The sequence below is a fragment of the Pelodiscus sinensis genome, chromosome 6, assembly GCF_049634645.1.
Source record: "Pelodiscus sinensis isolate JC-2024 chromosome 6, ASM4963464v1, whole genome shotgun sequence".
Classification (NCBI taxonomy): domain Eukaryota; kingdom Metazoa; phylum Chordata; order Testudines; family Trionychidae; genus Pelodiscus; species Pelodiscus sinensis.
The window spans coordinates 90859838-90875257 of record NC_134716.1 but is presented as its reverse complement, the minus strand read 5'-3'; the positions used below and the strand labels follow the sequence as shown (position 1 = coordinate 90875257).

The 15420-nt window shown below is 43.0% G+C and overlaps 1 protein-coding gene across 2 annotated transcripts in view; it reads left to right on the top strand.

The window, feature by feature from the left end:
* CWC27 (CWC27 spliceosome associated cyclophilin) overlaps positions 1-15420 on the top strand; it is a 226962-nt gene that overhangs the window by 175892 nt on the left and 35650 nt on the right. For both annotated transcript variants that reach the window (XM_075932399.1, XM_075932398.1), the window contains exon 13: positions 2535-2638. In XM_075932399.1, the coding sequence (XP_075788514.1) occupies positions 2535-2638 (104 nt within the window). The remainder of the gene's footprint in view (positions 1-2534; positions 2639-15420) is intronic.

Here is a 15420-nt window from a genome sequence, read left to right as displayed (position 1 = left end):
TTTATTGTCAAACGAAGTACATTAATAGTTGTTGGTAGCCAGATGGCCTTTGAGCCCCTATGTATTGTACCTGGGACAGTGGACTCAGCTAAATTAATAGTGTGGATTATCATTGCCCCCTAAGCCAGCCAAAGAGTTAAGTGAGGTACCCCAACATTTATAGACAGAAATGAGTAATCTATGATACCCACCGTACGTATCATCTTACACATTAATGACATATTTGGTACTTCCTCTTGCACTTTCCTCCAAAGCATTTACTATCCATTGTTATGCTTTCTCTTTTGTTGTTTCGTACTATTTTATCATGTACTCAGCTGGGCGTTTCAGTACTGTCCTGATGGGATGTATTTACATATTTTATGTGCTTTTATTAGTGCTAGCAGTTATAGTGCAAAGAGACACCGATTTGCAGGCAAACATCTGCTTTTGACACCGCCTGTCTGTTGTTCATAGTACAACTCTTGCTTAGTTTGGTTCAATCACCAGGCCCATGCTTCAGGCTCTCTCTTTTTCCTACATTCCCCTACTTTTTGTTTTTTCTGGGGAGGATGTTGACTGGAGATTTTTAAGAACAGGTTATACAAACAAAGGTTAGATAAGAGCAAGTTAGATAGGGATGGTGTCCCTAGCCTCTATTTGCCAGAAGATGGGAATGAACTAAAGAGTTCATGGAAATTTTGAATCTCCAAAGGCTATTAACCCTCAATGAAAGAAATTAAAGTGCCGTTGGCAAAGTGGATCACAGTCAACTCAGGTGTATAATTACAGTATGAGCAATACCTGGGGTAATACCTGTAATACCTGGAGGAGGACTACCATCAGCTCTCTCTTCCCCACCCCCAGTACTGTTGTTAGGATACCATTGCTTTCATCAGAGAGTTAATGGACTAGGGGAAAGGATTGTCTCTTTACTGTGCCAAACATGAGATGCCTCAGTCTCCTTTCCTATCTTCTTTATGAGATGCATTCTCCTAATCCACTTTGAAGTCCAGGTTAGGAGGGAGCCAGGATCCCCCTCCCCCTGTTGAACCTGACCTGGATATACACTAATGCAACAAAATGAACTTTACAAGAGGGTTTTCTTTCCCCTGCTCTCACAGACAGAGCCTCCACTGGGAAAGTGGGAGGAGGGAAGCAATTTGTTTGTATCCCTGGAGAAAGAGTTAAGTGAGGTACCCCAATATTTATAGACAGAAATGAATAATCTGTGATACCCACCGTACATATCATCTTACACATTAATGTGCAAAATCATTAGTTCTGAAATTTTTCTTTTTTCTTTTTCACCTTCCCATTTTCTTAAATAGAAAAGATGGGCATTAAATGCAACCACACTTCCTAACCAAAAAACCAGACCAAACCAACCAACCCATTAATGCTATACTAGCATAAGAACTCATAAGCCAGGAAATTCCCAAAGATAAGTTTACTTGCAAAAGGAAATTTAGGTACAGTTGCACATTTGAAATATTTCTGTTTTTGATTCCTATATTTTAACTTTTGAAGAAAGATTTCAAAAAGTTTTTTTTCACTCTTACAATTTGATTACAAATATAAAAGTAGTCATACGGTTTCACAAAGTAAAATAAGTTATAAATGAATGTGATTATGATGTAGTGTGTCTGTACAGTTACAACAATGAGATTCAGACTGAGACTTGCAGCTCTCTTATGAGTCTCTTGCAGTTCTTTGCAGCACAAACTATTAAAACTCTTTGTGATGTAATTAACCAATGTAAGTTATTAGCCAGGATGCTTTTACTATGTTATTAGCTAATTGTAGCTAACAAAATAATACTTGGTCTTTTTTTTTTCCTGTGAGAATTTTTTGTAATTTTATGTATGTGCATGTATATAAAAAAACTACATATTTCTCCTCACATACTGTTACAATTTTTTTTAAATGTTAGCACAGAAGTTGAAAGGTTGTCTCAGCACTGTAAAATATAGCATATAAATGTCAATCAAATTAGGACATCATAATCTGAATTATTTTTAATTTATTTCATTGATTTCTTCACTAGAAAAAAAGGACAATTGTTCTCAGTAGTCTCTGGTGTTTATTGATTATCTTACTCTGCTCCTTTAAGTAAATATGCTTTAAGACATTGTAAATGAATGACCAAACTTCATAACCTATGACAAATTCCTTACATTACTTGTATGTATTAATATTTATAATTCTTATTATGTACCAATAGCAAATATAGTTCATTTATTTTAATAAATTATCATAAATTATTATTTGTAGGACATAGCCTTGAATGATCACATTGAAGGGCAATTATTTCATTCAGTTTGTAAAACTACATCTTGCCTCTCAACACTTACATCATATGGTCATGTCAAAAAGGTAATACGGTAATCACTGAAGAGGTAGGGGAATTTGTGAATTGTGTGGGAGGAGCTTCCTCAAATATATTTTTGAACAATTTTTATCCAGTTCAATTTACTACTCTTCAAGTAATCCAAACATAATTGAATATTTTATTGTTACACAACTTTAGTAAAACAAAATATATTTAATTTCAGACACTGGCACTGCTGGACCAATTCAAATCAAAGCTAACTCAGGCAATAGCAGACACTCCTGAAAATGAAATGTCTGAACCTGAAGTAGAGGATGATGAAGGATGGTAAGTATTTTTTATGCTTCATATTAAAAAAAAAGTCTGTTTAGGAAAAATAAGGCCTATTACAAATTTTCACCCATCTCTGAAATACGCTTTTTTCAATTTAGTAAGTCATGCTAGAGGAAGTTGGACAATCTGCTTCTCTACTCCTATTTTAGGGCCTCCTCAAGAGGAAGCAAAGTAGTTGGGTTTTTTTGCCAGTCACTCTTCCCCCAAAGTAAGTAGCTAAGGGTATATCTACACTAGTCCCCTAGTTCGAACTAGAGAGGCTAATGAGGGCGACCAAAATTGCTAATAAAGCACGGGATTTAAATATCCCGCGCTTGATTAGCATATTCCCGGCCGGTCGCCATTTTGGAAACTGACTAGCCCGAAGTAACTGCCCGTGTCTACACGCGGCAGAGAAGCGCGATTCTAAGATAAACCCTTAGTTCGAATTAACAGTTAAACCTCCATTCCATGAGGAATGTTTAAATCCCGTGCTTCATTAGCAATCCCGCGCCCTCATTAGTCTCCCTAGTTCGAAGTAGGGGGCTAGTGTAGATGTGCCCTAAATAGCAGGAGCCTGCAGCATTAGACCTTAGATTCTGTTCTCTCCAAATTTACTGTATGTCTGTACAGCAATTTAATGCAAAGCAAGTCAGCATGCAAGTCTCCTGCACACTAGCCTGCCATGTGCTTAATGACTATGTTGACCCTGCTGCTGTGTACTAAATGTTCTCCAGTACACTTTGATCTGCTGCTGTTTTTGAACAACTAGACAACTTTTAGTGCAGGATTCTTTTAGTTGCCCAGGTCCTTCAGTGCAGGGCCTTGGGGATATGTGTGTGCAAGAAGCTGGGGACCAGGGATGTATTCTCTTGCACCACCACCCCCCGATATCCCCAGGATTTGTTCTCTCCCCACCAGGCCACCCTTCAGCCTGCCCGGCACCTGTTCTTTCTCCCCACCCAGGCTACCTCCCGCCTACCCAGGGCCTGTCTCTCCCCTCCCCCCCAAGCGCTGTGGCCAAGGACTAGGAGAGAGAGAAGACTTTGGGGCAGAGGGCTACTTGCTGGTGTGCTGGCAGGCAAGATGGAGGAACCCCAGACCTGCTGGCCACTCCCTTGATTTTACGGATGCCTCCAGTAAACCCATTGTGGGATAGCTCTCCCCTGCAGGTTCGCTGCCCTCAGTGGCCACTCTCATATCGCTTCCCTCAGAACAGCAGCTCCTCCCTTTGCATGTTATGGAAAACTGTTCCTTTCCCAGAGCTTCTGCTTATCCTGACACAACCAAACCCTGCCCTTGCTTTAAGTTAGAAGAAGAAGCTGCACTCCAAATTTGGTGGGCCTAGCTCTTACCATTTAGGAGGAGTTCTTGAACAAACAGATTTGCAGACAGACACTCTCTCTCTCTCTCTCTGTGTGTGTATATATATATATATATATAATGTGAGTAAGGTGTTCTGCCTATGATAATCTGTGTAATAGCATATTTATTATTGCATATGTTATCAAGATACATAAATACATTAGCTGAAAGAGCCACACTGGCATGCCCCGTTCCTACTGTATCACAGATTTTTGCTTCATGGTTGACATTCGGTAATCCTGGCTCCTACAACCATATACTTACTTGCAAAGGGGCATTGCTTTTACAGTAATATATGCGCCAGTATCATTTTACTATTATGACTATTTCCATGATTTTTGACATTACTTTTGAAATAACAGACTGTTACTTTAATAAGCTAGCTAGTGTATAGCTCCACAGACTTGAATGTAGAAATGACAATTTATATCAGCCAAGATATGCTCTGAATTCTCTGTTAGCAACCGTAAAAAATACTTTCCCAATACGTTTTAGAGGTGAAATAAAACTGCTGAATATTTACTGGAACTCAAAAGAGGGAGATAATTTTATATGCAGTGTTGAGATATGCGGCCATTGAGAACTATGCACTGAGATTGACAATACTTCCATCATATCATCAGAGTATTATCTCCTGTTTTTCATGTATTTTAAAGTTAGTGGTGTCATAGGGATATGTCATATCCAGCAGTAGCAGTATCAATATAAGAATGACCATACTGGTTCAGACCCAATGTCCAGCTAGCTCAGTATCCTTGTCTTCTGAAAGTGTCCAGAGGATGTTGTGAAGGCCAGAACTTTTAACAGGGTTCAAAAGAGAGCTAGATAAATTCATGGAGGATAGGTCCATCAATGGCTATTAGCCAGGATAGGTAGGAATTGTGACCTTAGCCTCTGTTTGTCAGAGGTTGAGAATGGATGACGGGGGAGGGGGAGATTGCTTAGGGGATAAGGCATTCACCTGGGGAGTGGAGCGGAGCGTGGTGGGTCCAAGACCCACCCTCCCTGGGAGCCACTGGACCGCCAACACAGAGTATAAGGGACTTCCTAAAGGTAGGAAGGTGGGGTGGGTTCTGGCCTCTGGGGGCACCTAGTCTCGGCCACTTTCAGAAGACAAGGATACTGAATGATATTCTGGACCTCTGTTGAATAAAGATTGCCCTGGAGCCAGACTTAACATTGGTTTTATGATGTGTACTGCGGAGAAGTATGAGACCACTAAAAATGTGAAAAATATATTTGTAAATGTTCGTAAAGCTGTTAAGAAAATCATTGTTCAGGTATTTTGTGGATTTCTGTTCCCCAAAAGATAGTTTTATAGATTAAAGTTGCTTTCATCTTTTTCTTCTTCCATTTTCACCAATGCAACAAAGCTGAAATAGCATCAAAGGCATATTGCTAAAAAACTTGCAATTTTTTCAAAACAAGAATGAATAAGAAATATAAAATTAATGCACCTTTTGTATTTACTTTGGGGGTGGCTTACAGCTATGGAAATTAGCAAAATCATATTTGTTTTTAATTTAGGAAGAATTTGAACCTAGTAGTTGAGAGTCTAGTGCACAAATTCTCATGAAAACTGCATTCCAAAAACATTAAAATTACAAAGTTTAGGTGGCTTTATCCCTGACATGAGAAGTACAAAATACAGCCTTATAATTGGAGATGTAAATACCCATGAAAAATGTTAACTGGTTAAATGATTTAATGTTAATCATTGTACCAGTTAATCCCCAGTGGCAGCTGCACCAGGCAGGGACTTCTGCCAGTGGAGGTCCTGAAGGCTAGCCCACTGCAGGCAAGGGAGCTGCTCCAGCCTCAGCCAGCCACACTGCACCCTGGATGGAAAGCTACTCTGACCCTGCTGCACCCCGGGGGGGGGGAGGGGGCGCGGGACAGGTGAGGAGGTGTCCAGCCCCACTGCACTTAGGGTTGCCAAGTATCTGGTTTTGAACCAGACAGTTTGGTATTTGGGCTTTCTGTCCAGGAATCAATCTGAGAAAATACCAGACATATAAATGTCCAGTATTTTCTAATTAAGTACGTTTTATTATTATCATGAGTATCAGTACGTAGTTGTGTACTGCCTGGCTGGTACACAGCTCACACTGCGTGAGCGTGTCTACCAGCCAGGCAGTATGCAAGTACACAGTAGAGAGGAGGTGGGTGGGGGCGGGCCCGGGGCAGGATGGATTCCCCGGGGCCGGACTCACCCATGCGCTCCGCCGGGACAGTGCACAGGACGAGCAGCACCCTGGGACCTGCATGCACCCGGGCCAACCCTGCTTCCTGTCAACTGGTTCCCCCCCGCTTCCTCCGACCCCCTCCCAGCCAGCCCCACTCCCTGCCGACCGGTTCCTCCCCGGCCAGCCCCGCTCCCCCCAAACCCCTTCCCGGCCAGCCTTTCTTCCCGCCACCCGGTTCCCCCCCCAGCCAGCTCCACTCCCTCCAATCCCCTCCCAGCCAGCCGTGTTTCCTGCCAGCAATTCCCTCCTCCTTCTCTCCCCCCGTAATCTCCCCTGGGCATCTCCACTTCCCCCGAGCTCCTCCCAGCCGGCCCCGCTCCCCTCCCAGCCGGTCCTCACCCCCATCTGAGATCAAGTGTGTCCGGTATTTTTTTGAAATCATCTGGTAACCCTAACTGCACTGCAAGCAGGTGGGCAGGGAGATGATCCCAGCCCTCCAGTTAACTGGTTATCCCATAAGCATGCCAGTAACCCAAGGGTGGACAAAATTAGGCAGAGGGCTGGAATCCGGCCCACCAAGAATTTCTCTTTGGCCTGCCCAGCTGATTAGCAGAGCATGCATAGTTGGCAGTGTGTGTTCAACTGCCCCTCCCCCCACCTTGCTTGGTTCTGCAGCCAGGCTACTCCCAGGATTCTCCTGCTAGCTGTGCAGAGTGTTTGTAGGGAGGGGGGGATTGAAGGGGACAGGGGAGTGCTATGTCATGGTGTCTCCCTGCCCCTGTACTCCCATCTCTGCAGAGCAGGGATTGGGCAAGGGGGACACACAGCGGAGAGGCTCTAATCCAATAGTCACCAACCAGTAGATCGGGATCTGCTGGTGGATTTTGGAGCCTTTGACAGGTGATCCTCACAGGTTTGGCTGGGAGGCTGTCAAGTGCTGGCACTTCATCTGCCCTTGTCAGCACTGCAGTGCTGCTCCTGCCCTTTGCCTTGGAGCTGCCCCCCAAGCCCGGGTGCCTCTTGCTTGGTGTGCAGGGCACAGAAAGGAGAGGAGAGAATGCTGATATCAAGGTGCCCATCCCCCCAACCTCTACCCTATATCCACGGGGAAGGGGGGGCAGGGATGGAGGGAGTTTGCTGACTTCTTTTGGGAGTGGTTCAGGGCCAGAGTAACCCCAAGCTTGCCTTAACCCCAAGCACTACCACCCAGAACCTACCTGTGGTAAGTGATGCCCAGCTGGAGCCCGCATTTTGAACTCCAGCCCCAATCCTGAACCCCTCCTGCATCCTAAACCCCTACCCTAGTCCTGAGTCCCCCTGCACCCAAACTCCCTCCCAGAGCCTGCATCCTGAACCTCTTCCTGCACCTCAACTCCCTGCCCCAGGCTCAGCTCAGAGCCCCTCCCACACTCCAAATCCTTTAGCCCAAGACTGGCATCCGCTTCCCCCTCCCCCACACCCCAATCCTCTGCCCCCAGCCTGATAAAAGTGAGGGAGGGCAGAGTGAGCAGGGGCACAGCCTCAGAGAAGGGATGGAAAGGAGGGGGGGGGCAAGGGTGTTTGGGTTTGAAGTAGGTCCTGGATTGCACTTAAATTCAAAAATTGATCTCATGCTTAAAAAGGTTGGAAATCACTGCTCTAATCCAAAGCATGGATGGTAATTGACTCAGAGGAGTGCCTGCCTTAGGAGGCAGTGAATGCGCGCGCTCTCTCTCTTCCTCCCATACCCCATCTCTGCAGAGTGGGGGAGGGGAGAGACAACAGAGCAAAACAGCTCTCCTTTTCTAGAGACACACATGGCTTCTCTTAGAAACTTATCCAGCAGCAGCCAGATATGCATTCTCTGTATCTCTGTCACACTCAGACTGTCTCACTGTCTCTGTGCCACACACATCCAGTAAGTGTAACATACACTACCACCACACACATTCCTGTCTCTGTGCAACACACATTTAATGCGTCACAAAGTCTTTCTCACAATGTCTCTCACACTTATGCACTATTTCTCTTTAACCCGTAGTCCCACCCCTGCTACCCAAGGCCCTGCCCCTTCTGGGGGGCCTGGAGCCGGCCCATGACCACATACCAATATTCATGAAGTGGCCCCCTGAAAAATTATTGCCCACCTTTGGGTTAAACTTTTACATTCCTACTTGCAATGGTGATGTTTGTTTACATCCATTGGTTAATTGAACAGATAAATCAAAGGGATGTATTGCCACATAATAAATGTCCAAAGTGTTTAAGATATTATCATTAGTTATATGATGTGGTAAGTCTGTATGGCACTTTACGTATAAATAAGCCATGGTCCCTGCTCAAAACATGTACAAAGTATAACTTACCATTTAAAGGCTTGTCTACAGAGCACCATGGTGTGAGCTACAGGGATGTGAGTTGCAACACACGCTAAAGTTTTGCGCTGTAAGTACCCCATGTAAATTGTTATGCCATCAACAAAAAGGTACATAATTCAGGTTAACTTAGTCCTATTTGAAATGGGGCTTCAGTGACCAGAGGTGCTGGAACTGGGGGTGCTGCTGCACCCCTTGGCTTGAAGTGGTTTCCATCATACACAGGATGTAGATTGGTTCAATGGCTCTCAGAACCCCCACTATACAAATTGTTCCAGCACCTTGATGGTGACCTGAAGTAGGCACCTTTAAGTTGGTGCTGGCAGGGTCTATACTGCTGTAGTACATAGCTCTAAGTAGTTAATAACTATATACATACACAAACTTTTTTGGGAGAAGGGTTTGTGCTTTCCCCCCCCCTTCCCCTCAGTGTCCTCAGCTGGACTGGGAGATTTAATCCAATTGTGGCAAGTTCACATTAAAAATTCTTTGTTTTCTTCCAACCCACCCCTTAAATGCAGTGTTTGTACTTGAGATGATTTATAGTAAATATTATGAGTGCATGGCATGTGCATTTGTGACAGGCATAAATTATGTGATTCCTAGGCCATTTTGTCGGTCATGCTTGCTGCTTTTAAGTGAAAGCTAGCCAGTATGCTGTGCTCTACTGTCAGGGTGTGTTATCTGAGGTAAAATTATTGTCTCTAAGATATTTTTATGTGTCCACATGAGTGGCCACACATTGAGGCATAATTTTCATTTTCTGTCAAGATAGAAACCATTACCAATTTGTTATGTTTTCTTTTATTTGGCAAACTTTTCTCTTTGCATTTTTGGCTGAGCTGCTGTATTGGCTTGGAGCACAGCAGACATTTGGGTACTTTTCAGCAGCATTCTACTTTTTATGCAAAAAAAGGAATAAAAGAAATATGACTCTATTGTAAATAGTGTGCATGGTGTTTGATAATTATTACCAGATTTTACCTTCTAACAAGGCAGTTGAAGCAGTATTGTTAAAGAGAGCTAAAACATACATGATATAGTTTTAATTTTAAATTTATGAATTCTTGCTGGGACATATACTGAGGTCCCTCAAATGTTATGATCATTCTGTGGCAATGATCATGTATTGTTTGCAGTGGCAGAATCTACTCTACTGCATAAAATTCAAGGAGTCTCAAATTTTCACAACCAGCAATGGACCCAGTCTGTAGCCATATAATTTAAAAAAATACTGCATATAAATAGACAGTACATAGTGATGGTCACTCATGTGACCATATCTATTAAGTTAGTTAATAGGCCATGTTTAGATTTTGGCAAGGAAACTCTTTTAAGTCAGATTGATTTGGTTGAAGCTTGTAGGTAGGTAGAGGAGTGGGTGGTTTGTACATGGTTTGCATTGATTGATGGTGGTATATCAGAATCAGGTGTTCAAGCTGATATTAAACCTATACAGTCAGTCTCTTCAGTAACATTGATCATGAGACACTTCCTAGAGGAATTAGATAGAGCAGTGGCTTCATTCTTTTCTGAGATCATGGTGACTGTTTCTCCTCCTCCTCTAAAGACCTTCACAGTAATGCATACTATCCCCTCTTCTCTTCAATATTTACATGACACCACTGGGAGAGATGCTAAGAGGTGTTGAGTTTGGCTTTCAACAAACAGTATGCTGATGACAGTTAGCTATGTATCTCCTGCGACTTACCTACAAGAAATAAGCTCACGGATGAAAAGTAGCTGATACAACCTGAACCCAGGAAAGATGTAAGTGATACCAGTTAGAAAGGGGAAAAACTAGGCAAGAAGCTGTTGCCATCTTCCACTGAAGGGAGGCAGCCCCCATTCATCAAAATGCTGTGAAGCCTCAGGGTACTGTTTGATTCTTCACTAACCTCAGACAGCCATCTCCATCTACCACTGATTACTGTGAGTATCTGAGGACGAATGTAAAAATGAGGCAGCAGCTCCAGCTAATACAGAATGTGGCTGTTCACTCTCTCAATTGCTCAGGCCACTGGGAACACATCAGAACCATGCTCAAGCCTCTGTAATTGCTCCCAGGCAGCTTCCAATGACAGTTGAAGGTTTTGGTCTTTATTTTCAAGGCAATTAATGGCACATGCCCCAATTACATGATATAGTTACATTAAAGACCTCATTTCAGTGTATGAACTACAGGCAGTCCCAGGGTTACATGGATCCGACTTACATCGGATCCCTACTTACAAACGAGGTGAGGCAACCCCGCACTAGCTCCTTCCCCACAGCAGACCAGGAAGATGCAGAGCGGCTTTTCTCAGCAGACACCTCAGCTTGAGAATAAAGGACTGAGGGAAGTGAGGTGTGGGAGAATAAAACTGAGCTCTGGAGAAATGTTTGGCTAGAGTTTCCCCTACAATATGTACCAGTTCCGACTTACATACAAATTCAACTTAAGAACAAACCTACAGTCCCTATCTTGTACGTAACCCGGGGACTGCCTGTACCATGAATGACTGCACTCCTCTGGTACAACACAGGACACAATGCCAGCATTGAAGTGCATGAGCTGGGGATAAAGTGTTATCAGTCATGGGGATCCAACTATGGAACAGATGAAGTGTAGAGTGGATCTGGAGTCTGAACTGATTCCACCTTCTTCTCCACACTCTTGGAAGTGTGAAAAAACCCTCACAGTCTGGTGCTAAAGACACTTTGGCCAGCCCTTTTTGATACTATCTTATAAATCTGTACTAATCCTAGACCCTGGTCCAAGATGCTCTTTGAGGGGGGAAAAAGGATAGTATCAGCATTCTCAAGGATATATATGCTTCTCTTCTGGCTCCAAGAGGACTGGAACCATGAGTCCATTGGTGCTAGGAGATCTACTGCCACTGAAGGGAAAGCCTCTGTCATAGGAACCACATTCTGTGGGGCAGACACATGTTGGTGTGATTATTGCATTCTTTGGTGCTGCCCAATCCATTCAGTTTTTCATACTCCATCAAAGTCCAATTCCAAGTCTAAAGCCACCATTCCTTGTAGATAGAACCCTGACAATTCCTATCTTTTGCAGAAGGAAAATTAAATTAATCCAATTTTCATTTTTATGTACTGCTCTAAAAGTATTTAACAAATGTATTACCACATAACAGCAACTCAGCTAAGAGGACAAGGTGTCTAGATCTTTCCATATTGCTCTAGTGCAGGGCTAGTCAACTTTGGAAGCCCCGAGGGCCACAATGATACTCAGAGCACATGCTGAGGGCCGCAACTTAAGTATGATTGCATACACATGTAAATATATATGCAAATAGCTTCTTTCACACTGATGGGCATGAATACAAAGATTAAAGCAAGACTAGACAACACACAGGCCCCAGTTCTGATTATATTAATAAAATGCAACATTTACCCGATTTCCACACACATGACAGCACTTTTAATGAGCAATGACAGTCCAGGAATTTTACTACTAAAATGCATATAAACAGATGACCATTAAATTGACAATTTTTTTGTTTTGGCTCCCACCCGGGGCCCCATGTTGATCCCCACATAAATCCAAACCACACCACGGGCTGCAAACTAATGGGTTGCATGTTGAGTAGCCCTGCTCTAGTGGGATTCACAAACCGAATGTTCCCTTGCCTATAGTTTTTGGGGCTCACTTTGGTAAGTGTGCTCTAAGCAGTAAGTTCTTAAAAACTAAAAGCCATGCTACTTTGACATGTCTACTGTAGCCTGAGGAATGGAGGAGAAAATGCTGCTTCAATTTATGAACACAAAGATTAGTAGTCACGTTTGTTCCCTTCCTCTTCCCTTAAGCCAATGTACTTTAGCTAGAAAATCAGGACCCATACTGGATCTCCCTTAAAGCCATTTATTTACCAACCTACCTTTACAAATGGAATTATCAAATATTTGATCATTTTGATTTTTATAGGCCCCTTTAAAGAATAAATTAATTCCAGAGGTCTGTATTGAAAACACATTGGAAAGAGGGGGATTTCTATTCTGTTTGGCAAAAAATAAAATGTTGTTTGGGTCTTTGTATCGCCACAAAGCTGGTAAAAATAAGCAGTAAATCTTTTCTTTCCTCATCCTTACTCTATGCCACCCCCAGACTGCCAGCATATGATCAAAACCTCAGTTATTTAATTGTTCTCCCACTAGTGAATGTTTGGAAGATTGTATTTGATCAAAATGGTCGTTCTGCCAAAGTTCTATTACTTACTGCTAATGCTTCTAGCAGTTGTCCATGCCAGAGAAATAGTTTTTTTATTTCTCCATGTCTAGAGTTTAGAGTTTATTTGGGTCAGGCATCTGGGCTTGGATTTGGCTCCTTTTCCATTTAACACATCCAGGGCATGTCTACATGAGGAAATTATTTTGAAATAACTAAATTCAAAATAATAACGGCTGAAATAGCAAAATTGAAATACCATGTCCCCACACTGGACCAGGGGGCTCAAAATTAGTCCAAGGCAGACTCTGTTATTGTAGATGCGCTACCTTGACTTAGAGCCCCAGGAAGTACAGCGAGTAATTACTTTGAATTACTCTAGGGAGTAGTTATTTCAAATAGCAGCACAAGATCATCCACACTAACACTATTTCAAAATAACTATTTCAAAATAAGTGTTATTCCCTGAGGAAAGCAGGGTACAGATTTCTAAATAACTGGCCGGTTATTTCAAAATAATGGGTTTGATAGTGTGGACGCTCCAAATAAAGGGTATTTTTCGAAATAACTCCTTAGTGTAGACTTAGGATGTTAAATATTGATTAATTTATTAGTCAAGTAGTCAATGGAATTTCCATTGACTACTTAACTAGTCAGTAGGCACTTCCGCATTCCTCCCTGCTGACAACGGCTCCATGTGGCACTGCCACTTTGAAATGTCGTGCGAAACTGGGGTCAGCTGGGGGCTGCCCAGCTGATCCCAGGCTCCACATGGCATTTCACAGAACCCAGGGTTCCAGCTGATCCCAGATTCTGTGGAAATGGAGCCTGGGCAGCTTTGGTGCTTTGAAACTCTGCAGTGGCATTTCAAAGGCGCAGCGCCACATAGCTGATTCCAGGCTCCGTGTGGTGCTGCCGCTGTGAAGTACTCCCTATTCCCTTCCCTCCCCCCCTTTTGCGTCTTCTATCTGATAGAGACAGCAAGATGGCGGGAAAAGTTACAAGTCGACTCAACCATCTAATAAATATTTGCTTATCGGATAGTCGACTAGACCTTAACATCCTTAGTGTAGACCAGGACTCAGAGATGATCCATGCTTCACTCTTGGAGTGTCCAGCAATGAATTTAATGTCTTGAAATCTTATGGTTTATTCATTGCTAAGCTAGTGAAAGATGAAGAAATAATATATTTTCAGTGTCTAGCAACCCAATTTAAGCATCCCAGGTATTGTATACCATTTTTTGTCTACATACACTCCCAGCATTATCTGGTTTTGTAACATATGCAGGGGCGGCCCGTGACTATAGGCCAACTCGGCCATCGCCTAGGGTGCCGCCTTCAACGGGGCACCTGATAATAACGTCACTCCATTGATGGCCGTGCAGGCGGGGGCACCGATCGCGCGTTCCGCCTGGTGCGCAGCTCCCACAGCCCGCCTCGAGCCACTCCTGAACGTATGTAGGCAACATGCATTTAGCTGTACACAAAATTTTTGAGGGGTTTGATGTGCTAAATAAAATTTTGAATGTTAAGCTCTGAAAATTAGCAGAGAGTGCAGTTTGACTGGAATGTGATTTTGCTTTGAGGAAGCCCTCCGATATTCCTCATCCTATGAACCACATGATATGGAACTGCACAGTTGGCTGGATTCATTTGAGGAGGGGATTGCTGCTTTCTGAAGCATGAGGTACTGTTACAGCCTATTGCTGGAGACAGGATATTAGACTAGATTCATCACTGGTTTGTTCCAGTATGGTAGTTCACATGTTCTTATAGTGAACGCTGTAAATTTTCTCTGCCTTGGTACACTGACTGGGACAAATCTGGAATTTAGATTAGAGTATTCCATAACAATCTGTTCTACCGGCATGTGTTCTCTGTTTAAAGCACCTCTCTTCTTTCATCAAGCTACTTAATATACTTTGTGAAGGAGGATAGGGAAATGCAGTATATTATATATGTGAATTATTGATAAGATGAAATGTAAGAATTAGATACTTTAATTTCCATAATGAGACTACCTTAGAGAGAATAAGGCTGGATCTACCCTTAAAAGTTAGGTTGGCATAGCTACATTGGTCAGGACTCTGAAAAAAAACACATCCCTGGCTGACATGGGTATGCTAATCTCATCCCAGTGTGGACCCAGCTAGATTGATAAAAGCCACTTCAAGTTAGCTAACTTTATTCAGGGAGATGGTATTACTAAAACAATGGAAAAACACTAAAACAATGGAAAAACACTGCTGGATTAGGCCAGAATACCTTTGCATCTGTAGTCTCCATGCTGTAGAGCCGGGGTGGGGAACCTCCAGTGTGCCGGCCATACGTGGTTCATCAGGGCTAGATACTGTCAGGCTGCCAGATGTTGTATGTAGCTACGCATCCACAAGTACAGCTGCTCTCACTGGCTGGGAACAGTGACCACTGACACTGGGAGATAACGGGCAACCATGCCTGCAGATGCTCAGGTAAACAACTGGCAGCCCACAAGAGGCTAACCCTGATGAACCACATGTGGCCAGTGCACCCTACCCCTACTATAAAGAAAACTTAAATTGTTGTTTTCACATGTTGGTGATTCTTAAGTCATTACAAAACCAAAATAGTCATGTTCATGTTTTTTGGAATAAGTGGCCTACCTGTGGATAAATGCAGCATTCCAGGGGACTGATTACTCAGAACTCGAATATTAAGTGAAAATTAATACTAATGACAA